The sequence below is a fragment of the Otolemur garnettii genome, unplaced genomic scaffold (genome assembly GCF_000181295.1).
Source record: "Otolemur garnettii isolate 467f Iridium unplaced genomic scaffold, OtoGar3 scaffold00053, whole genome shotgun sequence".
Classification (NCBI taxonomy): domain Eukaryota; kingdom Metazoa; phylum Chordata; class Mammalia; order Primates; family Galagidae; genus Otolemur; species Otolemur garnettii.
The window spans coordinates 4,544,712-4,571,072 of record NW_003852448.1 but is presented as its reverse complement, the minus strand read 5'-3'; the positions used below and the strand labels follow the sequence as shown (position 1 = coordinate 4,571,072).

General features: G+C 46.8%; 1 protein-coding gene across 4 annotated transcripts in view; it reads left to right on the top strand.

Moving 5' to 3' along the window:
- The window catches only part of DPP6 (dipeptidyl peptidase like 6), a 928,521-nt gene that overhangs the window by 738,638 nt on the left and 163,522 nt on the right, over positions 1-26,361 (top strand). For 3 of the 4 annotated variants that reach the window (XM_003792026.3, XM_012806527.2, XM_012806529.2), the window contains one exon: positions 623-704. The exons of the other annotated variant lie outside the window; for it this stretch is intronic. In XM_003792026.3, the coding sequence (XP_003792074.1) occupies positions 623-704 (82 nt within the window). The remainder of the gene's footprint in view (positions 1-622; positions 705-26,361) is intronic. 4 annotated transcript variants of the gene reach the window in all.

The window sequence follows — 26,361 nt, the reverse complement described above, 5'->3', positions numbered from 1 at the left end:
CTCCCCCCTCCCTTCTCTCTCCTTCTCCTTCTCTCCCCCTCCCCCTCTCTCTCCTTCTTCTTGTCTCCCTCGCCCTTTCTTCTGTTTGCCTTTCTCTGACATTGTTTCTTTCTCTTTCTCTTTCTTTTTCTGGACTTGATCTATCAACATAAACCAAAGATACCAGTCTGTCCCAAGGTCACTGGTTTGGGAAGGTCATAGTGGCCTGGCATTGTGCTTAGGAAAAAACTGTCTTATAGGGGAACCAAAGAGAAATATAAATCGTGGAGATTTATTATTGCATAGCTATGCATTTTAATTTTTAATTTTGACCATTCTGGGTATTTTAAAAAATGATCTATAGACCTCTCTGTGTGTTCTAGCTTGATGAATATTTACTATTTGGGTTAAGCGGTGATGGGCCTATTTCAGCTTCCCATAAATAAATTATATACATCTAAAGAAATCTAATGGAGACTAAATGAGACCTGTTTAACCTCACAGGAGGCAAGCTCCTGGAGCTGACGTAATGGAAGGAGAAAGGGGGATGGTAGGAGGGGGTAAAATTCTTACATCTGAAGTTCTGGGTTCCCAACGATGTGCTTTGTTTATGTTTGTTTGTTTGTTTCTTTCTTTCTTTTAGGGATCCTCAAAGTCTGGACCCCCCAGAAGTCAGCAATGCAAAGCTCCAGTATGCAGGGTGGGGCCCCAAAGGCCAGCAGTTGGTAAGCCCACTAAGTGCCTCTGCCGGCACTCAGCCTGCGTGCGCGCGCGTGAGTTAAATTGGGGACAGATGCACAGGGTGTGTGAATATGTAGAATGGCCACTTCTGGCAAATTATTACAAAATTGGGATGGTGTGTGCTTTGGTTCCCGTGCCTGATGCCCTTGTGGGGGCGCCTCCCTGTAGTGGTGTGTGTGGCCTCCAGACTGACTGTGAGCTCAGCGAGCCCAACTGTACATTGGACTGTGGGTGGGAATGTCCAGAGTCAGGAGTCAAAGTTTCTCTTAGAAGTTAAACTGCTCTCTATGGAGGGGCCGGGAACAATGTTGATCCTTTGCAGGACCAGGTCAGTCACGTCAGCGTGCACAGTGCGCCATCACCACTGTGGCCTCAGACTTATACCACGTCCCTTCATGAAGCCCCACTTGAGCTGGCGAACAGAGGTGTTTCTGTGAGTGGCGAGCCTGGTGCAGGGAAAGGCCCCGAGTCGCTGCCATGGTGCCAGCCCTGGCCGTGGGCACACTCAGCATCAGGTTGCAGTTGGCTGCGGTTGTTAGATGAGGGATTCTGATGACCGGTCCCTCCAAGGTGTCCCCGTCCAGCATTACACTTGCCTGAGCTTGATGCTGTTTGTCAGTTCTGTTTAGCTTTTCTTCCCAGGATGGCATTGCCCCTCATGGAAAGTCCCTCTGGCCAAGATCAGATAAGGTGGTTGTCATATTCAGGTCACCATCTTCTTCTGCATCTTTAAGCCAGTTGTGTAAACCTGCATTTTTAAGCTTTCGTTTCCAAAAACAGCAAAGAACATGATCATATGAAAAGTGTGGGCAGGATTGCATTGCACAGCCTGTGTACTGTCACACGGATGGAAGTGACCTCATGTCTCCCTGCTGTACAATCACATCGTCTGGGTTACATATTCATTCCATTGCCTCAAGGTGTTTAAAAAAAAAAACCAGCAGTAAATAGGCCATGAAACTATTTTAGGTAATATTAAAGTGTCTCTAATGCTACCAAGTGATTGCAGAGATTTCAAAAAGCACATGAAACTCATCAGAACCCCAGGGGACAGGAGGAAGTGAGGAAGTTGGCGGCTGACTCTAGCAGACAGACGCGGATCTGTGGCTCAGCCTCAGCCAGGAGATAGGACTTGCCTTCCCTCTCGCACAGGGAACAAAGTGCACATCGGTAGGAGGTTCTAGAATTCCTGGGTGCCCAAGACTGACGTGACCGAATCTCTGGTAGTTGACCTCCAGACCCTTTGAGGGTCTGTGAGCAAGAGGTTTCTAAGGTCCATCAGATCCCTCTGTGAAACTGACCATCACCCGCCGGGGAGCACCCCCTCCTGCCGCCCCAATGACGCAGCCCAGTGCCTCCTGGTGCATTCTCCCCACTGACCGTTTCATAGTCAGCAGGAAAAGGACATCATAACATGATTGCTTGTGAGTGAAGATCTCGTTTACCATACCTGCTGGCTCTTCCCCTGTCGTCACTGAGTGTGGAGCTCCGGGCCTCCCCCAGGTGCTGTAGCAGAGCGAGCTCCATGTAGCCCCGCCTACTGGGAACGGGAGGGGACCTCACCCACACTCCTACACTCGCAAGGAGGATTTGCAGTACACAGGTGGTGGGCACACACATGCCTAAAATTCAGTCTAGAATTCCTGTTGGACAGTTGATGTTACACTGATGTCATGCACCCTTGGGGACAGGGTAGTGATGGGTGATATATGTTAGAAGATGTCTGTGTCATCTTTTAAAGAATAAACAAGTGTCACCTTCTCAAGGACAGCTTCCTGACCCTCATCTCCCCCACACACTGTTAGGCAGCTGTCCAGAGCTGCCGGTGTCTCTGTCTGATCACCTTCACACCTTCCTCGTAGCCTGTGGATGGCTGTCGGCTTGGCGGGGCTCCTTTTGGTCCAGCCAGTGTTTGCCAACTTGTACCCCACAGCAGCTGCACACTGCCTGGTGCTCAGGGGTTATTTGTTGAGGTAAAAATGAATGCGTAGACAGACTGATTAATTAGTTAATACATTCCTGAGGGCCCAGGCCACTCAAGCCGGGAGTACTTGGATGGGGCGGAGCAGCCAGGATCCGCACGTGTCCTGGGAGGTGCCTGCCAGGATGAGAGGCTACGACTTTTCTGCTTCAGGGAAGTGAACGTTCCGTCACGTTCCAGCCAGGTTTAGTGGCAAAGGTGCTAATATTTTCATGGCATGTTTGAGTCTTTAAAGTGATGTTAGTTTAGGGACTATCATTGTACTTTTTTGTGCTGGATACCAGAGGTGATGGAGCTCATTGCCGCGGGAGCGTCCTCTGGGCCGCGGCAGGCCTGACTGTCCCTGCAGAGGGGCAGATGGTCCACGGTTCCCGCTTTGCAGGTCACATGGTCTCTGTTGTGACTACTTATCTTTCTGTTGCAACACAAAAGCAGCTGAGAACAATCTGGAAATGAGGGGTATGGTTGTGTTCCAATACAACTTTATTTGCCAGTACAGGTGGCTGGGCGGTGGGTGGCAGTTTGCTGGCTCCTGCTCTGGGGATCCCCCTGCTCTGGGGGATCACAAACCCTCTTGGTTGTCCTCAGCTGTGGAAAGCCTGACCCAGGCCCACCGTCTGCTCACACGCACTCCCCACACCTGCTCCATCTGCAGAGTACACCCACCACTCAGGAGCCAGCCTTGCAAACCCTGGCCTATCTAGTGATGGCGTGCAGCAAATCCCTCTTTGCCATTTTATTTTTAAAAGTAAACATTGTTCCCTAAAGTAAACCTCTAATTATAACGAACCAGATTGAAGTGAGTAATTCTCCTTTGGGAGCAGAGCACACAGCTGCAGTGAGAGCTCCCCAGAGCACTTTCAGGCCAGCACGCCTCCTGTGCAGAGTGGCAGCAGTGACGCCTTAGCACAGGGACACTCCAGGTCACAGGAAGGTGGCCCAGGCCCCCCGAGTGCAGGGAGGACATTTTCCTCCAATGCTCCTGCCAGGTCTCCACTTAGTGTCAACCACACAGGGTCAATTGTCTCAGACCTTCTGATTACAGTGTCAGAGTGACGGGCTGAGAGGCCTGTGTAGTGGGAAGAGTGGAGGAAACCTGAGCTGGGGTGTCCTGATCAGAGGCATCGCCGCCTGGTGGTGCTGGGCGGAATGTGATTCCCCATGATGAGCAGACCGTTTCCAGAATGTTCGCTATAAATGCAGAACGTGGATTAGGAGGCAGATTTGGCCAAACTCAGTCTGTGTATGTGTATCACAGAGTCTCTCTCTTGCCTCTTCCTCCAAACAGCAGTGCTCCATAAAGACCTACACTCAGAGCAAGCTTGAGTTCACGTTCTTTGTTCTGGCTGTCCTCACGTCATCCTTGTCACAGGAATCTCTGCCCACGTGGAGAGTGGCTCTGAGCAAGTTTCTCACGGAGTCCTGCCCTGCCTTGTGCTTGTCTATGTGCGTGAGGTTTTGTGTCTGCTAACCTAGAATACAGTTAGATGGTCTGGTTTAGAAATATCCATTCACTGCCTCGTGCGCCGTTTCTGTTGGCAGCATTTATTAACTGCACACACATTTTGAGGGCAGCTGCAGTGAGCGTCTCTGTAGGATGCACATTCGGAGTTAAATTCGTTCACTTCAGGGTGTGTTAGTTAACAGGCAGGCACAGGGAACTTATGTGAGTTTGTTGCATAATTTTCCTTTGGAAAGAAGTGCTGTGGAAATTTTTGCAAATAAGACCATACAGCATTAGACAACATTAAGAATTCAAGGCTGGACTTGGTGGTACACTCAGAAGTTCAGAGACAAAGGGAATGGGTCTCTCTTTGCTTGGCTTGCTACCACTGTATTCATAAAGGAACAGCTTTGAAAGGGATATTTAATAAGTCCTTTGGAAAATCAGAGATTTTCAAGCAGAGACAGCTTCATAATGAGAAAAATGAAGAGCAAGCAGTGTGGGTGGCCAGGACACCTGTGGGGCCAGGAGTTGGGGGGCAGGTGGGGATGAAGATGACCACTGTGGGGGCTGAGCTCTCACCAGTTCAGCTCCCAGCTCAGCAAGGAAGCCCACCTCCCTGTAACCTCCCAGAGCTTAGGAGGAATACCAGTGTGTAACTGTCCTATGTCTCCCTGGGGACAAGAGAGAAAAATCAAGTAATCATTAGAAATCAAAATAAAATTATTTTGGTAATCAGTCATTTACCAGAATGGGAGGATTTAAACTAAACTTTGGAAAGAACTGGCTTGAATACATGGCTTTTTAGACCCTAAAATAGTTTTCTGCTGAAGGTCACAGAATAATTTATAGGGTAGAGTTGAAGAATCTTTATTGAAGAAAAAGTATCCAATGTACTCAGCCCTACTATGAAACCAATTTACAGCTGTCATATGAAAACTATAATCCAACTATCACCCAAGAAAAGGGGGAGGAGAAGGGGGGGAAGGTAGGTGGAGGGAGGGTAATGGTGGGAACACACCTACAGTGCATCTAACAAGGGTACATGTTAAATTTACTAAGTGTGGAGTATAAATGTCTGAACACAATAACTAAGAAAATGCAGTGGAGGCTGTGTTAACTAGTTTCATGAAAGTATTTCAAATGGTATATAAAACCAGCACATTGTACCCCATAATTGCATTAATATACACAGCTGTGATTTAATTTTAAAAATAAAAAATAAATTGCTTTTTTTAAGAAAAATAAATAGATGGTTAAGGTGGCAGCTCCCTTGACATGGTCTTAGGGACAGACAGAGTGGATTCTCAGAGACGCTCCCAGCCTCTAGACACAGCAGTATGACCCGTGACTGCCGTGGCAGGTCAGCTACCTGAATGTGACAGCCCTGCGGGCAGCCCCCATGATGCACACGGCTGTCCTTCAGCTGCCCACCCATTTGTCTGCAGAGTCAGTGGCATCTTCCTGAGCAGTCCTGTGTTCTGGGCCCCCTGCTACACCCTGGAGATTCAGAGGAAGACTTGGTCTCTTTCCACACTGGCATGGCTCTGGTGGCAGCCCACCTGTCCACACACCAACTCACTCACTTTCGGCAACCTTGACTGCTTCCCACTGCCTTGCTTCCTTCCATGCAGGGTCACCCTCAGAACTGTCTCCAGCCCTCCCTACTGTCACCTCCCCCCACACTGCCCCAGCTTCTGTGTCCTCTCTACAGCAGGGTGACAGGAGAAGGGGGACTGACCCGTACAGTAGACGTTCCTGTGTTAACCGAGACCCTCGGATCCTTGAGTCTCGGCAAACAAAGACCCCCGGACAGTCCTCGCCATCTAAGTGGTCATTCCCAGACTGCTTGATGGGCAGCTCATCCGGACAGTTCAGCTCTCAGCAAAAGGTCTCACCAGACGCTGGAGCCGGCCTCCCCCAGAGGGCTCACTGGACCTCCTGTGACACAGTTGGCCTTCTCCACCTCGTGTGTCAGCTGTGTCCTCTGGGGTCCCAGCCACCCCTCACCCTGGCCTGCTGCACCTGTGCTTTCTGCCTTACCCTCCCCCCAGGCCTGGGCCGTCCGTACCTCAGTGGCCATCCCACTTGCTTAGGCCCATGACGTGGCCCTGTGGTGCTCTGATGCCTGAGCCTGTTCTAAGGAAACTAGCCCAGAGACAGTTATTTTTCTTTTAATATGTCAATAGCAAAAGAGAGCAAGAGCCTGACGCGCCCCCCCCCCCCATTCACGGGCATCCACAGTGATCACGTTTGAACTCCTCCCCCGAGACTTTGTTTCTACGGGTTTCTCTGTGAGTCAGGGAAGGATTAAAAACCCCACCAAGCTGAAGGTTTTTTACACTTGCCCTGGATCGCTTCATGGCATTGGGTTTCTTCCTCTAAGAAAGAGAAATTTTGTAAATAGCCCATTAAAGTTGTGAAAATCTGTGCTACCAAAATCTCAGGAATTCAATCTAAGATATTAGAGGAAGAGATTGTTCTTGAGACACAAAATGCCTTGTTCAATGGAATGAAGGAGTGAGGGGTGGGATGCCCTTGCTTCATGCATCTCTCGGATGTGGCTGTCCGGGGACAGGTGCACAGCGTAGGGAGAACCATCAGATTTCATTGTGGCAGCAAGTACAGGTGGTGGCCATGCAGGGGGCACAGCCAGGAGCAAGCAGAGAGCAAGAGTGTGGGAACCCACCACCCACCCAGGGGGTGGCCCTAGGAGGAGGCCCAGCACACAGGCGTGTTCAGACTTGGAAGCCAGAAACCCCGTGGAGAAGCCCACTGTCGAGTCCAGAGCCACCTCCTCACACTCAGAATCTGAAGGCTCTAGTTCTGAGCTTTATAAGGGGAAGAAATTTCTATTTGATTTGTTTTGTTTTTCAAGGGCCATTCAAACAAAAGCTTTGGAGTCAAAAGGGTGAGATTCAGACCTTGATTTTAGCACTGTACTAATTCTTGACCTCAATTAAGATACTTTCCAGACCTCAGTTTCCTCATCTGTCCAATGGAGACGATAATGCCTGCCCTGTAGGGTCTGGGATAGATTAAGGTAATCTGCTCAGGCTCATGCCCCGGAGCCTTGCCTAATCAAAGTGCTCAGGACGTGATGGTTTAATCATTGCTGCAGTTATTACTCAGCTTAACCAAGATACATACGAGAATAAAGGTAAGAATTCCATCAAATGAGCATGTCTGTCAGAAGGTGGGATAGGCTGCTGTTAATAAGGCAGGGCAGTGCAGCACAGAGGAGCCGGAGTGGGCGTCCACAGAGCTGAGTAACAAGCTGGCCAGACTGTCGCCATACAGGGCGCTCCTGTGAGCTCACATCTTCCTCTTCATCCACTCTTAGGGAGTGAGGACGTTCAGAAAACATCACCAATTTCTATTCCTCGAAGTCTTTAGCTCCGCATGAATTTTCCAGTGTCTGTCTGTGTCTTTAGAAAAAGCCATTACCAACTGCCCCCACCTTTGGGAGAAGGGAGAGCATTCCGGGGGGATCTCACCAAATGTGCACAGTGAGTGCAAAGGTTTGTTTCAAAATAACTGGGAGTAAGTCGTAAATGTCTTACCACAACAATAAGTAGGTGAGGTGGTGGCAGCGTTAATCGGTTTGATTTAAGCATTCCACGTTGTACATCAAATCATCACATTGTTCCCATAAATGTATATAGTTATGATTTTAATTTAAAAATTAATTTAAAAAAAGAAAAAGCCATTACCAGGTGACAGCAATTTTCCTGTTCTGAATCCCCCTCCCAAGAAATTATCCTTGAGTAGAGAGAGTATTCTCTTTATAAAAAGCCAACACATCCCCCGGCTAACTGCTCCCAGGCTGCCTATCAACCAGATCTCCAGCCCCAGGAGCCACCCACTGGCCAGCAGCTCTCTCTCCTTCCTGGGCAGTGGCAGGGACAGAGCAGAACTGGCCAAGCTCCATCCTCCACGCCACAGCCAAGCTCAAGGGCAGCACAGCTCACCCAGCCCTGCAGGTAACAGAGGGCAGGGAGCACTTTGCTGACGGTGACAAGTCCAGCAAGGAGAGAAAGATTAATCTTTCCAGCGGGAGGGGAGTATTTAATGAAATGTTGTACACATGGAGAGGGCCAGACAGAAGTGACATCCCATTAATAACTCAGAAAAGCCTCTAAGTTTGGGTTAATTTGGTATTCATTGTAAAAACATTCGTCATGGGCACCAAAGTCCGTGACAGTAGCCAAGAAATTAATATTACACGGATGGAAATCGCCTTATGTATCCTCAAATAATGGATGGAGGCGTTTGGTGAATGATTGGTTAGCTCTACCAAGGGTCCCCTTTGAATTTAACACAATATGTTATCACTTCGTGACTCTGTGGAGCTGAATCGCTTTAATATTCACTTGCACTCAAGTAAATAAGCTGGAAATGGACTTCAGTGGAGAAGGCAGGGGAACGGAGCTGCCTGGTGATCAGAGTTAGCGAACTAGGAGGACCAGGAGATAATCGTGGGGGCTTTTCCTGCTACTAACAGGCTCTCCCAAGATGCAGGGATTTCAAAACACAAAAGCAAACTTGTAATTGTGGAGTTACGGAGGAAGACAGAGGAAAAACGTGAACAGTCACTCATCAGGCAGTGGAGTATTTTAACAACTTTTGTGCTGTGGGAATATGGGGCCAAAGGAGAAAATTCACTTTTTGAAAACATGAGAATACACAGTAAATGTCACAAAGACATTCTCGTCCTTCAGCATAGAAACCTCTTTCAAAGAGATGCCAAAAGCTATATAAACACATTCATAACACTGTCATCCCTAATCGTACTGTTTTTAAGCTAGAAATGCCCCAGGTGTTCACAGAAGGGCATTTTGGTAAATCGTGGAGTATCAATAGAACTATTTTACATTTATTAGAAATCATGATCAGGAAGACGTGGGACGTCTGTCATCCACTGATAACAGCAGGACCTCTGTGAGCCCCTTGGTGGGTGTGTGTGACAGACACAAAGGGCTGGACAGTGGCAGATGCGTTGAAATTATTATTTTTTCCTGGCCAGACTTGGGACATTTTTCCCTCCTTCTCAAAGTTTCTTAGATACAGCAACATTATAAAATTTAAAAAGAAAAAGAAAAAAGACGAATTGTGACGTATAAAGTTGAGGAATCCCGCTGTGGAAACATGAGCTCTGGGGCTGAGGCCAGAATTCAGCATGAGGAAGGCCCCACCCCCATGAGCCCTTGGGAGAGATTTCTGGGGCTCACTTTTTAAAAAATTAATATTACTTTTAATTGAAAAATCATACTCTTATATATTCATAGGATACAAGAGGACTGTCATCCATAATAAGCTGGATTTCAAAATAACTAAGAGAGTAAATTTCATATGTCTCGCCACAAAAAGAGAGAAACCAAGGAGGGGACAGGCGGCCGTGAGGGAGAGGAGAGCTTACTGGCTTTACCATTAGCCAAAGCAAAGGTTTTAAAAAGGCGGATTCAGGGTTGGAAATGGGGCCTGGTCTGTAAGGAAAAACCACGCTCTCCTCCTCAGCACAGGGTCCTTAATGCAATTGTGGGGGAAACAGCCCATTATTCCTCATGAAGAATCGAATTAGAGGGTGCCTCCATCAGCCTTGGCGATATTAGGTTAGAGAATTTCGGATGATCTATCAAATAGAACATAGAAGCAGAATTCTCCATTAAGGAAGAGTGCATCGAGTGATAGATTCCTGAGATGATGTAACCTGGCGGTTATAAATTAAAACAGCCTCCTCAGCTGGGATAGGGAGAGGGGCTGCAGTCATATTTGCGGCCAGGAGCAGACCCCTGGTTTCCCATCATGTGAGGAGAGAACGTTCTGGACATTTGGAGGTTTTCTCAGTAACCTGGGAAAGGGGGTCAGATCTACTCTCTGTGCTGCTAAGAATTCTCCTTAGTACACAGAAGGACCCCTGTGGCTTACTTTGTGGAATGCTCCCGTCTGGGTAGAGGGAACACTTCCTCATAATTCTTAAAATGTGTCTCAATCGGAACACACTGAAGTCATGGCTCCACCCCTCGTCCGTGTAGAACAGCTGTGACCTTTTCTTCCTCGAAACTGAAAGAGTGTCAGCCCCACTTATTAGGGCAGTTAATCTTATGCTTCTTTATTTTATTATTCAACTATTTCACTTCTGAATAATTCTGTTTCCCAGACCGAACGTAAGCTGTTCTAGGACAAAGGATGTTTTTCACTAGCCTTTTGTCATCTACGGCCCATTGCTCGGTGTGGAGCGGAGTGAAGCCCCAAACAGTACCCGTGAAGCGAACCACGTCTAGGAGGGACAGTAAAATTAAATGTCAAATTGATGGACATAAGTTCCCAAATTCGTGGAAATTACAAAAACTTGACGTTATAGCCTAAAAGTGTTAAGATTTAACAACTTGTCTGATGGCTCATGAACTCAGCAGTTCAGCTGTGAGACTGTCAAGGAAGCAATTCCGGATTTTTTGAGGCAGACATTTTGTCTTAAAATGGCTATTGTGCAATGATAGATCCTCAAACAAAGATGACGCACTCTGACCGTCAGAGCCTGTAAAGGACAGGCGGAACTGAGCACAGGACAGAGTCAGGACGCCTGGATTTCCAAGGAGTTTGGGAAGATGAAAGCACCTTCCCTGCCCAGCAAGACACCAGAGGCCTTGTTCTGCTCAGTGTACAGAAAACAGCCAACCTCACAGCCTGTGTCCCTCCCTCACCTCCGTATGGAACTGAGAGGACCCCTCCCCTGTCACCTCCGTGGGGGTTCTGTCCACATCATTAAACAACTCAGAGATGAGTCGGGCACGGGATGGAAAATAATTAGCTCACTTAAAACAAGAGCTTTTGGAGACATTTTAGCTGCACTGGGGTCAATTACCTGCAAATGATTCCTCTGGAGTTTTCTTTAACAGACTTCATAGGACTCCCTGCCCGCACCTTGTGAGCCCTTGGTGCTCACTGCGGCTCGAGTCTAAACCCTGGCAAGTGTGATAACTGCATTTTTTTCAGACCCTCTCTTGACCCTGACTCGTTTGCCGCTGGACGTGGGCATCCTCCCAGCCCAGGAGGCTTTGTTTGTGACCTGGGCGGGGGAGGCACAGTGCACCCCTTGTGCTGCAGCAGAGGTGGGAGTGAGCACAGACTATCGGTGGGTTTTATTTGTATGTCTGTTGCGGTCGAGTCTAGTTCAGCTATTTCCAGTGGAAAAAACACTTAGCGAATTAGTGAATTGATTTTTCTGTTTGTTCTTCAATTTAGAAGTCTGATCATTTATCTGAATGGTTTTGGTTTTTACAATAATGTCTTCGATGGCCATAAACAGTTGGAATTATGCTTCAGTTTCCTCAGTGAGGCCTGATTTAATTAACCTAAATCGTGTATGTTGGTAGGCTGAGGGAGCCACCTGTGCCCCAGCCCAGTCCTCTGTGGGGCTGTGCCAGCCCGAGCTTGCCGTGCCTACTGTGCGCCTCCATATTCGCTGGTCCGTGATCTGCACTCACCATCGGCCCACCAGACCTTCTGCGGCTCTTGCAGTGATCTCTGCTCAGAGCAGCACTGGCACCTCTCAGCCTTCCTCACACCCACCCTCGTCCACCAAGTCCTGTGAATTCTCCTGTCCCAATATTAGTAAAATCCACCCTCTTTTCTCCTTCCCGCCGTCCCTCACACCAGATTCCCACACCAGCTGCCTGCTCGGTCTCCCAACCTCAGCTCTGCTTCGACTCCAGCGTGTTCTCCAGTCTGTCACTGAGTGATGCTCTGACGTGAAAGTGGGATCGTGTCATTGTTCCTAAGCAGGCACCCTTAAACTACAGCCCGCCGGCCACATGCAGCCCGCCTAGGACATTTATCCAGCCCGCCGGGTGTTTTTGCCACTGCTGCCTGTCCTGCTTAGCAGCCGACTTGTGCTGGGGACCGCAGTCTGGCCCTCTAATGGTCTGAGGGACAGTGAACTGGCCCCCTGTTTAAAAAGTTTGAGAACCCCTGTTCCTAAGTGACATCCTCCCGCTGTTTCACATTGCCTTCAGGGTAAAGCCCAACTCCCTGACATACCTTGGGAAGCCCACCCTGAGGTGTCCCCTTTGACCTCCCCAGTCTCTGCACTCCCAGGCTGAGAACAAGCCCAAGTGTCCCAGCCCTCCACTCACCTCCAAGCCTTGGCTTTTGCTATTCCGAAGGTCAAGAACACGAAGGTCAATTCCCAAACCCTCGCATCCACCCCTGACCTCAGACATGTCGATCTGTTCCCCTGCTGCTGGGCCACTGTCACCATTCTCGTCACTCTGTGCTGTTATGACCTGTTGGCTTATTCTTCTCCCCAAGCAGAGTGTCAGCCCCTTTAGAGCAGGTGCCTTCTCTTACTCATGAAGGGGTTCTGGGCCCCCTTCATTCACTGTGTATTAGCATATTAAAGGCTGGATGAGTAACTCAGTCAGTTAACGCGTATTATTCACCCAAGGTGAAAACCACCTTTTCCAATGTAAGTGTAAACTCAAGGTTAATCTGTGGGAATTTTTTCCATGTTTTCACTTACTGCAGAGGTGGCCTTCCATCTGAGGCTGTAACTTGTCATGTACCACCTTGAAATCCTGACCTTTTCAGCCACCTTCTAATGTAGGCAGTAACTGTGGCCTGCTGCCTTTAAATTTTAACAATTTTGCCCTCATGGCAGTTGCCATCACATTCAACACAAATTCAGCCAAATTCTAGTTACCCTCCAGATTATAACAAGTTATAACTGTTCATGCATGTGTTTATTTAATTAAGCTAATTTTCTGCATGGCCATACAAACTCATATGTTTTAGATTAGCTCAGAGATGTGACTGTTTGATAGAACCTGAGTCATTGGACTATCCTCTGAAGTCCCCGCCCTCTGTCCCCTCTACACCTAATCATGACAGGGACAGGTGTGTGGTGGGCTCGCCTGGTGACTTCCTGTGTGTCATTCCACTGTAAGATTGGCTGACTCTGATATCTTCCTACCAAAAGGCTCAGAATAATAAAAGAATAAATTAATCAGTCAATGGAAAAGTAAACTATCCATTCTAGGCTCATGAAACATAATAAAATATCTCATTGTTACACGGAGTCAGCCGTCTCCCATAGCCCTGTTGAATCCTATCTGAACGGTAAATCAGTATAGCCCAGAGCTGGCCCGGCAAGCAGCTGCCCGGCCTGCCCTCCCCTCCTGTCTCATAAAGAAATGTGTCAATGTATTCATAATTTCCCAGTGAGGTGGCAGAGTCTGTAAATCCTTTTTTCTAATAACCTTAAAGTTTTACTAGCCAAGGGTTCAACAGCCTAGTACACATTTAGTGCAACAAAAGGTTTCAGGGGGCAGATGATTGATTAGAATGATTCTTCACCCAGGCACATTTCAGCTTCAGTAACTGCTGGTGCCTGGCAGCTGCCGAGAGGTTGTGGTTTGTTTGGAGCCGAGTGGGTCTTGGGCATCAGGATATTTGAAAGCTCCCTGGGCACTTCTGGTGTGTAACAGCGTCGTAACTGGCTTAGATGCTGGCGGGCAGGCCGGCTCTCAAGGTCTCTTTAATACACTTTGTAGCTTCAAGGTCACAATTCCAGTGTCAGGACAGAACAGAGAATCAGTGAGATTATGTTTTTAAACACCAGTCCTAAAACAAGGGACTATGCTACATACAAAACTGAGGGTCCTAATAACTTTCCTGGGGAAACCATTGGTTCAAAAAGGCATCTGTACCCACCCACCCCCCTTAGTTCGGCAGGCCCTGCCTGGTGCCCAGACTTCAGTGGTTTGCTGGTTCTGGCCAACTCAGTTCCATTCAAATCAAAGTTAAGATCAAGATGTTATAAAATTGTTTTGTTTTCTTTTCCTTTGAACCTTAGGCGAGGAGTCATTGCCCACATGATAGGTGCTTTATTCAGCATTGGTCATTTTTGCGTTGTTTCTCCTTGGTCTGCCCTGTAAGCTTTAAAGCACACTGAACGGCAGGCTGCGTGGAAGCTCTGGGCACCTGTCCACGAGTCTCACTACCTGGCTTCGTGCTGGGAGTGACAAAAGCAACCCTTTATGTGGGGCTTGCAGTGTTCCCGTCTCCTCACTGGGCATGTGGCATGTATTGTCTCTTTTGCTGATAATATCTCTATTCAGCAGTGAGAAAGTAGAAATTCAGAAATGGAAGTAATTTGCCCCATGTCACATATTAGTGATGGTATCAGAACGGAAATGGCACCATCCCAGCTTCCTCCTTGGGACCAAACTCTGTGTTTGAGCTCAGTGTCCAGAAAAATGACCTCTCAGACCAAACAAGCCCATGTCCATGAGAAGTCTCTGAAAGTCTTTTAAATGCCCTGCAAATATAAAGTGTTATTGTTACTGTGGATGGTGATATTTGTTGGCAAGGCCACCTGTAAGAACGCACTCTCTCTCTCTTTTTAACAACATACAGAAACTGGATGTCTCCAGATACGGGCTGTGGAGTAATTAGTCTGATGCTCCCATCTTTCTCCTACTGAGTATCCTGCTAGTAAGAGGCTATGGAATGTTGGCCTAACAGATATTTCCATCTAAAATCTTTGTAGCTTCCATAAGGGAGCTTTCAAAGCCCCAGAGCAAGCAGATACTGAACCCCAACAGGAATAAGATTCTCCCCTTGTGAGAGAAGGATCATTAGCCCAGCACAGGACTGCATTTCAGTATCAACTGAACAAATGAACCTGTGTGTGTCTCCTTCCCCAGGCAGAGACCTAAACAGTTGGGTTTGTTTTGGGGGGGAAGGGGGTTTCTACATTTAACTATTTTTTGCTTCCATGTGAATGAAGTTTTTTTTATCAATAAAGAATAGTGAAATGAACACTCACACACCCTCCTCCGAGCCTGAGACACGGAGCACTCCCCGGACTTCTGCCGCGGGCACCCTGGGAGTCCACCCCATGGGATTCCCTCCACCACACCAGCCCCTGCTCTGGATTTTCTTTACTCTTTCCTGCTGTTTGGTCAAAATAGTTTCACTACATATTTATGAATCCCTAAACAACATGCCATTTGTATTTTTAACTTTCTGGAACTGTTTCCGCACAGTGTATGTTCTCCTGTTATTTGATGCTGGCACTCAGCACTGTCTGTGCCGGTCCCGGGGGTGGCCACGTGGACTTCTCTCAGTGTTCTGACAGTAGGAATCCTCCCACTGTGCTATCCCGTCTCCTGCTGATGGACATGGAGGCCATTGCTATATATTTTTTTGTCACTGCTATTTTTTAAAAATGTATTTGCAATGTTGCTGTATTTTGTTCATGTTTATTGGTGCACATGGGTTGAAGTTTCTATAAGTTTTACTTTGTGTATATTTCTTTACTAAAGAGGTGGAACATCTTTGCACAGGTACATTTCCGTCCGTGTATTCACGTCTTTTAACGTTTTATTCTTTTGGATTGTTTGTCCCTTCCTATCCGTGTGTACAATCCCTTTATATACTTCAGGTTCTAATTATTTGTCAGGCATATTATTTCCAAAGTCTCCTCTCATCTTATAATTTATCTTTCACTCTCAGTTTGACACACTTTGTCAGTGTCAGTGAAATGTATTCATTCACAGTTTGCATTTTGATGTCATCTGACAGTCTTTCCCTAACCTGAGGACGTAAAGACGTGTTTCTGTGCCATCTTCTGACAGTTTTGTAACTTCATCTTTCATATTCACATTTAATCCAGCTGAAATTGATTTGGGGGGTAGGTGTGAAGCACAGTCACTGTTATTTTTACACAGGAATGGAATAACTCATTGTCCCAGAACCATTTGTTGAAAAAGTCCTTTTTTCTTACTGATCTTTGGAACCTCTACCATTCATCAGATTTTTCCGTATGTACAGATTTGGTTTCAGACTGTCTCTTATATTGCGCTGATCTTTTGTCTATTAATGTAACAAAATTGCACATCCTCACTCAATGTAGCCTATGACAGGTGTGACACTGGGCCAGCTAGTCCTTCAGATGCACTGTTCTTGGAAGGGTCTTGGCCATCTTTGGCCTGTTGCTGGCCTAGCTGGCCAGCATGGCCTGTATGCTTGTGTACACACACTTACAATTTAGAATAAGTTTTTTCATTTCTTTTAAAAACACTTTTGGGAAATTAGTTTGAATTGCATTAAATTTATGCACCAATTAATGAGAAATTTATAAACTTCTACTATTGATTCTTTTAATATTTAGTATAGTTTGTAAATTATTTACTTTTTAAAAGACTTTTAAAATATTTTCTCCATAAATTTTCTAATTTTTTTTCATAAATTGCTTGCAATTCTTGTTCATATTTATTCTTAAGTATATTCTTTAGATATTTGGGGAATGTTTTTCCCAATTTTAAATGGAATTTTTCTCATGTGTGTTTGCTGATTAATAGAATTGCTCTTGGCATTTTACATTGATTTCCTACCCAGCAGCCTTGGTAAACTTATTTAATTCTAATAATTTATCTGTAGCTTCTTTTGGATCTTGTATTTACATAATCATATCCTCTCCAGATACAAACAAATTTATTTCTACTTGCTCACCCTTGGCTCTCCTTTACTTTCCTGTCTTACCTTACTCCCTAGGACCACCGATGCTATGTGATCAGAATGATGATGGTGGAGATACAGACCAGTGTGCTGGCTCAGACCTGTGAGCCTAACACGCTGGGAGGCCGAGGCAGGAGGATTGATTGAGATCAGGAGTCTGAGACCAGCCTGAGCAAGAGCAAGACCCCAGCTCTACTAAAAGTAGAAAAAATTAACTGGATATGGTGACAGGTGCCTATATTCCCATGTACTTAGAAGGCTGAGGCAGGAGGATTGCTTGAGCCCAAGAGTTTGAGCTTGCTGTGAGTTGTGATGATGATGGCACCGTGCTCCAGCCTGGGGTGACAGATTGAGACTATCTCAGAAATAAAAATGCCTAATTCTTGGCATATATCTGATCATGAAATAAATGCTTTCAAGTTTTTGCCATTGAGTATGAAGTTGCATTAGGATTATTTAGAAATGCCTTCAGTTGGGTCCGAGAAGGCCATTTCCATTTCTAGCTTGCTCTGGCTGTGGTTTGTTTTGTTTTGTTGGTATTGTGATTTGTGTTCTGTTTTTCCTCAGTTTAAATGGATTTTGAATTTTATAAAGTGTGTGTTCTGCATCTATTGAGCTAATCATGTGGGTTTCATTCTTATCTGTTAGTCAGGTATATTATTTTGATCAGCACGAAACCAGCCTTCCACTCCTGAGACAGGTACAGAAGGCTGTGATGTATTTTGTTTTTTATGTATATACATTGCTGCGTTTTTTAAAACTAGAATTTTCTTCAGGATTTTTGCATCAGTGTTTATGAGTGAATTTGAAGAACTACAGTGCAATATTATTGACTTTGACAGAAGTCGCTTTATCAGGATGGTACTTAAGTAGGTACAGAGAGAAAGCTATGTTTAAGTTCATGTAACTACAGAGCCACATGTAACTTACCAGTTAACCTCAACCAAACTATAAAACCAATAATAGTATCAGTTCACAGTGCTGATGCTTTACTGAAACCACACGGCAGCACTGGCTGTCCCCAAACGTGACCCTGTGTCCTGTCATCACTCCGTTCTCCATGGTTTTCTTTACTTTGCGACCAGGAAACCGTCTTTGTAACAATCCAGCAACATTATGGTTGCTTCGTTGGTGGGAATAAATCCTGGGCCTCTGGAGTTACTTTATTCTTCCCTCACTGGTCCTCACCAACTACTATAGTATCACTTGGCACCTGTGTGGTTTTAAACATAAACTCAGGAGCTAGAATCAGGTGATGGGACTCGGCTGTTAGACGGTCACCCAGGTGGTGTGTAATATGTTCATCAAAATGGACATAAGACACTTAAAGCCATTTCAAAAGACATATGTCCTCACATTTCTAGGTTATCATCACTCAGCTGGGGAAACATCCATCTGGAATTTTTGAGAAGGAGCCCTTAGTAGGATGGGCTGGATGGCCTTGGACACACCTTAGCCTTCCGTTAGGAGCAGCAGGGAAGGTGAACAGAAGCAGGACGATAGAAGGAAGGCTTTTAGAAAAGGCCGTGCACCTCAGGGCCTGTCCACGGCTGACTTTGTGGACAGAACTTTTCACAATGTCCTTCAGTAGCTGTTTCCATGGGAGCTGAACAGGGAAGTGACCATGGGACCACAGTGCTTTCCCCAGAGAGGGATGTCAGCCTGTGGGGAAGGGGAAGGTGTCTTGGGGCAGAATGGCAGTGACGCTAGCCCAGACCCTCGACCCTCAGGGGCAAACACGAGTCAGATGGGTCTCTGCTGCCGTCCTTACACTTACTCTCCAGTGTCCAGTGCTGGTCCCCCCACCCCCACCCTCCCGAAAGGCTGCCTTTATTCTCATTCTGACCTGATTTGAAGTATGGAAAGTGCTGAGGACAGAAGCCCCTGGTTTCGTTTGCCCTGATTGCTTCACCATCCTGGTGGTTAAAAGCCTCACATGAATATTTAAGCCCTTCTGTATGCCAAGCATCCGCTGCTTCAGGACACCTACCACAAGGGCTCCCTGTAACTCCAGGGTCTATGTGATTGATACTAAATGGTTTAAGCAAGGCTGGTGAAACTGGAACATTTCTCAGAAATACACTATCTTTGGTGGGCAGGAAAGAATTCAAAAATAAATATTTATTGAAAGAAAAAAAAAGAGTTCTTACTTAGGACAAGCAACTTAAAATGTTTCGACGTACCTGACGCACTTCCTAAGATTGTTTTTCTCCCTGCTACAAGCTGGAATTCCTCTGTGTTACGGAACACAGTGCTGGACATGGTCAGGGCTGCAATTTTAGGTGCTACCTGGGAAGAGTAATAAGGAGGATTGACTCGCAGAGTAAGGAAAGTATTCTGTTTTCAATTCTCTTTCAAACTTTGCCTTACAGATGAGGAGAAAGTCTTTGACATCCCTGAATAATTGCTAATCTCTCTTTTTAACAAAGAGAAAGTAAACCTCTGGCCCAGAATTTTAAGCAGGTCTGGAGAGTGTCAGTAACAACATTTCTGGATTTTTTTGTTTGTTTGTTTTTGTTTTTGTTTTTTGGTATTTATTTTATGCTTAGCACCTCTTTGCTGCAGAGAATATACTGACAATACAAAATCTCCCTTACAAATAAAACTTATGTACATAAAAAGGGAATTGATTAAAAAATGGAGCAGGTAATAATAGTGGTGGTACTCAAAAATTGCAGCAAATCATGGTGACTGGAGGTTCATCAGCCTCTGGGAAGTTCTCCAGTGGTGGAAAGAACCCAAGATTTAGAGTCAGTCCCCCACTGGGTGGAGACTGAGCCCTGCCACACACAGGCCCCACCCAAGCCTCAGTTTCCTCATCTGAGAACAGGGTAGAAACGCCCAGCAGGGATGCTATCGAGGTTAAAGGAAGTACTATACAGGCAGCGTTAATTATGCAGTAAATGTGAGTTCCCTCCCTGATACGGAGGAGAAATCTATCATTATCTTGAATTTGGGCCAAAGATGTAATAATTTTTGCACAAGTGATGAGAAAATTATAAAACGGAAAAACATGGACTTTGGAGCAAGCTGACCCTATTAGCTTTTTTGACCTTGAACGATTTCCTCCTCCATAAAATGATTATGAAGATATACCTCTTTTGCGTAACAACTGGGTGAATCAGAGGTAGCAGAGCCAATGTGGTCATGGTCGTGAAAACCCCAAGCCCGCATTCTAAAAATGGTCCACATCTGGGAACCGCCGTGAAGTCCTTTCTGCCTCCAGGAGCCTCTTCTTCTTTTTAAATGGGGTTCTCATGTGCACAAGATTCTCTTCAGTATTTGGGGGGAATTGTGTAATAAACATTTGGAGTTGAGAAGCATGTGATGCTGAGGGCCGCTCTCTAGAGCCTTGAGAATCGGGCCTCTGGGCGGTCATTTGTGAGGCTCGGGCGCAGCTCATTCTGCACAGGGACACTCTGGCCGGTCAGTTGCACGTGCAGTATGTTGGGAGCCTCGGACTCCACCTGCTGGTCTCTCTGTGATTCTCCATCTGAAAATGTTCTCTCTCCTCTTTACCTTTCCACTGGAATTACATCTCCTTACTGGAGGACTTGTTAATGATTAAAGGGGGTTATTCAGCTCCCCTAAAGGGAACTTGGATAAGGCAGTAGCCTCTGAACTGACGGCGAGCTGCAGTCTGACGTTACCTCGCTGTTGCCGCAGGGTTCTTGAAAGCAGATACTGAGCAACCCCAGCAGAGGGGAACATGTGAAGCTCCCTCAGAGTCTCCTCCGAGTCACATTTTCAGATGCTGAGCGACCCCCACAGAGGGGAACCTGTGAGGCTCCCTCAGAGTCTCCTCCGAGTCGCATTTTCAAGACAGCTCAAACATCCCCTGATACTACAAAGAGCTTGAAATTTTGCTTTATTAATTGACATTTTCATTTTGCTTAAATTTTGGAGTGCACTTATTTCCAGAAGTGATAATTACCAAGCTCACAGCAGAAGGCTGGCTGCATTTTAAAATATTTCCTCATATGCTCCCGCTGAGCTCAAAGATGTCCTCATTCATCCAAGCCTCCCTCCCAGATGGGTGGGAGGCCACTCACAGACTTGGGGGTCCTCTAGCTCAGGCTGGGTGCGGGAGCTTGACAGGCCCACACTCCAGAGCAGTCAGGGTGATAGATACATGTCTGTGCGTGGTGGTGTGCGTGGTGGGTGTGTCCATGAAGCACACATCTGTGTGTGGAGGGGGTGTGTGTGGTGGGCGTGTCCATGAGGCCACGCATCTGAGTGGAGGTGGTGTGTATGGTGGGTGTGTCCATGGTGCACGTGCCTGTGTGTGGAGGTGGTGTGCGTGGTGGGTGTGTCCATGACGCACGTGCCTGTGTGTGAGGGTGTGTGCATGGTGGGTGTGTCCGTGACGTACTCATCTGTGCATGGAGGTGGTGTGCATGGTGGGTATATCCATATGTGTCTGCCCACTCAGGCCCCTGTGACGTAACATGCAGATGTGTGAACAGAGATTTATTCCTCATAGTTCTGGCGACTAGAAGTCTAAGAACCACCCAGCAGGTCCCGTCTGGGGAGTGCCTTCTTCTCTACTCTGGGTCCTCACTTGTGAAAAGGACAGGGACCTCTCTGGGGTCTCATTTCTGGGCACACAAATCCCATTCCTGAGGGCTCCTCCCTCATGACCTAGCCGCCTCCCAGCAGACTCAGTCCTGGTGCCTCCACACCGGCTGTTAGATGTGAATTTGAGGAGGACACCAACATTCAGCCCCTGACACCACACAGAACAACATGGGAATCTGGTGTTTACATACGTGACTTCAACAGTGACTGTCGAGGAGGTGAGTGTCTGAGATTTCAAGGCCCCCTAGGGCCCTCCCCCTCATTTTTAGAGGAGGCTGAACCTGGAGTCACCAATTGTTCTAGCTTTCCCAGGACTGAGGGGTTTCCTGGATGTTCATGCTAATCCCAGGACAGCCCTGGGCAGGCAGGATGGTTGCTGGCCCTGCTGACATTCTTGGGGACACTGGTGCCACCTCCCTTTCCTTGTCCCCCAGCCCATGAGAGCCGACATCGCCTCCATCAACATCACACCTGCAGGGACACATAGCCCTGTCAGATTGCTGAATCTCATCTTACAAATCAGTTAATTCACCTGTTCCACACCTGCTCCCAATACGCCTGAAGAATGAGATGTGCCTCCACAGACATCTCATCAGGCACATGGTCCAGGGAAGAGCCAGATCTGCACTGGTGCCTGGTCCCCAAGCTGCCTCTCGGACGGAGGGTAAAGGCCCACGCTCCGTGACCACCACTGGCCAGTGGCCCAGACATTGCTGTTGCTGCCATCCCTGCAAGGCCTCGCCCCTCATGGCCCTGGCTATGGCATCTGGCCCTTGAGGACGGCCTTGCTCACCCATGGGCTTCCCCCCAAAGCCAAGGAGGGGGAGGATCCCGAGGCCTGTGTGACAGACAGGGACACGCTCTCAACATGGGAGACGAACACCATTCTAGCACCTAGGGTTTGAGGTTTCCACTGTATTTTCTGTACTCTATTAGTTTTTTTTTTGAGACAGAGCCTCAAGCTGTTGCCCTGGGTAGAGTGCTGTGGCGTCACAGCTCACAGCAACCTCCAATTCTTGGGCTCAAGTGATTCTCTTGCCTCAGCCTCCCAAGTAGCTGGGACCACAGGTGCCCGCCACAATGCCCAGCTATTTTTTAGTTGCAGCTGTCATTGTTGTTTGGCAGGCCCAGGCTGGATTCAAATCCGCCAGCTCTGGTGTATGCGGCTGAAGCCTTAGCCACTTGAGCCACAGACGCCGAGCCTGAAATGTTATTTCTTATTAATTGACAATAGAGACTTCCACTGAGGGGCCATCACAGAAGAGCAATAAATATGATGATGAAAGGAAATAGTGTCAAAATTAAAAAGCGCCACCTCTTCTGTTAAGGTTCCTTAGTCCCTCCAGCCTTCTGCAGCGGCTCCTGCCGCTGTCTGTGCCCAGGGTATCAGTGCCACTTCTCTACACACCTGTCCCCGTAACACGTGACACCCCATGGGGCTTAGGAGAGTAGCACGTTTATTATTTATCTCCAGTCCCAAGTACTGGTGATAATTTTATCATTTGTTCATTTTCCCATGGTAAAATTAATATGTAACATAGAAAGTAAAAGAATTACAAAAAATTGGACAAAAAGCTTCTTAAAATAGCACCAGTAGCCCTAGTATGTGCAATTATTGTCAATATCTCATCTATTCTTCCATGAATAGATGTACTTTTTATAGTTATAATTATTGTATATACCAACTTTTCCATCTGTCCTGATAGGATTAGCTTATACAATTAAGTATCATAAACATAATTTTTTAAATAGTTACATAATATTTCATTGAAAGGATTTACCAAAATTTAATTAACCATTTTCCTGTTGGACAGATAGAGCATTAATAATATTTTATGTTATAATTAAGGCTATAAAACACCTTTGGGCCTAAAATATGTTCCTTGAGTGGAATTATTGAGTCAAAGACTATGAATTTGTTTAAGGTTCTTGGTACGTATTTGCAGACTGTTCTCTGTGTGGGTAATCATCCACCCTGATTGCGTGCTCAGCAGCACCAGGTAAACAGCCAATCCATTTTAAGAAATCTTGCTAATTCTATGATTTTAAAAAGTCATTGCTATTATAATTTAATTGCATAGCTATTTAAATCAACATATATCTAATTATAGCCCATAATTAAATCCACATGTATTTAATGGTGAATTGATTTTCTGTAAATTAACTCCAGTGGTATCTTTTTTATGAATTGTGTTATATTCTTGGTTCATTCATTTTTTAGTATCTTGATGTGTAAATAACAAAAAAGAAAAGATTGCTAAAGGAGAAAGAACCAGAACCCACCTTTAGGTCCTTGGCAGTCTGGGTGGGAGTTATTCCCAGCCCAGCGGCTGTAAATGCCCCCTGAGGCTTGTGACAGGTGACTGCTGAGCTGGGCACCTCTGAGGAGGCACAGGGAGGAACAGGAACTTCAAAGACTGTGAATAATCCGCAGGCTGGATGATGAGCTGCTGAGGGCTGAAGGGCAGGCTGTCCATTTCTCATGTCACCTTAGGAGTAAAGCTCCAAGGTCATCCTCCCAGGAGACTGAGCTGGACTAGCTGGTGTGTCTGGGAAGCGAGTTGCTGGTTCCTCTCTACCCCCAAATTTACCCTCGTTCCACTTCCTGCACCTGGGTTGACCCAGGTAACCCAAGCAAGGAAATCGGAAGAATGTTTAACTGGTTGAATTTCAACCTTGCTGGAAGCCAGAGGCCACTCAAATTTGGACTGTACGCAAAATGGCCCAGAAACTTACCAAGGAAAAAAATTGATTTTTCTATCAGCTCAGGAAGGTATTGGAAATCCATTCACTTCTTTAGAGTCAGAGGATGACTTTTGGCAACTGAGGAAGTTCAGATTTAACTGCAATATGAAAAGATCTGTGGAGTGAGAGTACCTCACGCTCTTCTCCACCAGTCAATTAATCTGTCGATTCTCTTTAGGCTTTTAGTGAGTTTTCTGTTCCCAATATTTTCATTTGGGTTCAAACCCACACCTGTAAGAGGCCTGGTGGTCCAACCATTCTTACAGCTCCAGTTACTCCCAACTGTAGTTTGTTACTGTCCAACAGAAGAGGAGGGGGGTCCCCAGGCAGTGGTTCTCAGATTTCAGTGTTGGCTCTGGAGGGCTGGCTGCACCCCAGAGGCTGGGCCCCAGGCAGCGTGCGAGTGAGGTGAGGCCTGAGAATCAGCTTTCAGTGAGTTCCTAGTGCTGCTTCCCTGGCTGGTCCCAGAGCATCCTTTGAGAACCACAGGCATGCTGGGTTGTGCAGTGCGGTTTTCTAATTCTGCCGCTCACAAGCCAGGTGACCTGGGCCGTGGCTCCCTGAGCTACATCTCATTCCTGTAAAATAAGGATACACTTTGCCCCCCAGGTGTTCTGCTACTGGAGTACAACCCAGTGTCATCACGTAGTTTTTCCAAGATGCCAAGTGATTTTTGAGTGTGTTTCAGCTGTGAAAGGCTATCATCCTTTTCAATGGGCATCTTGAGAGTCAGCTTTGTGAGTGTTTGGTAGAGTTGGGGTTACCTGGGCTGCACCCCCAGGCAGTGGTGAGTGTGCAGGCACCTGCCCCAGAGCCCTGCCTGCCACACCGTGTCTAGCCGTGCAGACGAGGTGCTTCCCGTCACTGCTTCTGCTGACTTACCCTCATGTCTATGGCTGATGACTGTGAAAGGTCTGTGGATCTCCAGGCTGCATCAGACTCCACCTCCAGTGGGCCAGAAAAGAAAAGGAACCCTCAAAGTTATTCCTTTGAAAATTTGGGGACAGTTCTCTGCCAGAAACAAGAACACTGGTAGCTGGGTTCAGCGCAGGAATTGTGTTCCTTTCCTGCCCGAAGCTGCACCTGGGCAGGCACATCTCGCTTCACAGACGATGTGTCCTCCACACACAGAGGATGGGCGCCACCCTGTGCTGGGGAAGTCCCAGTGTAACAACCAGTTACACTTCACGGCTCTGTGTCACATTGTGCTTGTGAATGCAAAGATGTTTCTGAAGTAAATTAAAAGTGCTATTCCAGTGAATTCTTATAGTAGTCCAAACTGACTATGTTTGTGGTCCTGCCCTGAGATCAGGGATCTTTGATGTTACCCTTATAATTGCTGGGGAGTGACAGGTGCTCTGTCCATATAAGGTGGCAAGCCCAATAAACGCTGTGTGTGCCCAGACAGCTCCACCAGCCAGCCGTCCTCACCTTTCTCTCTCCTCGGGTCTCCCTAGTCCCTGAGACACAACAATACTAAAATTAGGCCAGTTAATAACCCTACACTGACCTCTGAAGCACTTAAGTGGAAGGAGGAGTCACATGTCTCTCCCTTTAAATCAAAAGCTGGAAATGATAAGCGGGTGAGGAAGGCGTGTTGAAAGCTGAGATAAGCCTCTTGCACCAGTTAGCCAAGTTATGAATGCAAAACAAAGTTATTAAAGGAAATTAAAAATGCCACTCCAGCAACACATGAATAATAAGGAAGTGAAACAGCCTGTTGATGATAAGAAGATAGTTTGAGGTCTGGACAGAAGATCAAGCCAGCCACAACATCCCCTGAGGCCAAAGCCTGATGCAGAGCAAGGCCCTGACCCTCTTCCATTCTGTGGAGGCTGAGAGTGGGGAGTAAGCTGCAGGAGAAAAGCTGAAAGCCAGCAGGGATTGGTTTCTAAGGTTTAGGAACCAAAGCCGTCTCCACCACATAGAAGAATAAGGTGAGGCAGCAGGAGCTGATGGAGAAGCTGCAGCAAGTTCCCGGAAGATCTGAGATCACCGGTGGAGGCGGCTGCCCTGAACAGCAGATCTCAGGGTGATGAAGGGAGAATGCCACCTAGGACTTTCCCAGCTGGAGAGGAGAAGTCAACGCCTGGCCTTGAACCTCACAGGGCAGGCTGACCACCATGTCAGGGGCTTAAGAAGCTGGTGACTTTGAATTGAAATGCTGATTTACCATTCTGAAAATCCTAGGGCCCTTAAGAATTATGCTAAATCGCTTTCTCTTTTTCCCCTCTCCCCCTTCGCTATTCTCTTCTCTCCCTCTCTCTCTCCTCTTCTCCACTCTCTCCTCATCTCTCTCGCCTCTTCTCTCCTCTCTCTTCTCTTCTCTTTTTCTCTCCTCCTTGGTGCTGCTCTGCAGCCTCCCTCCCCC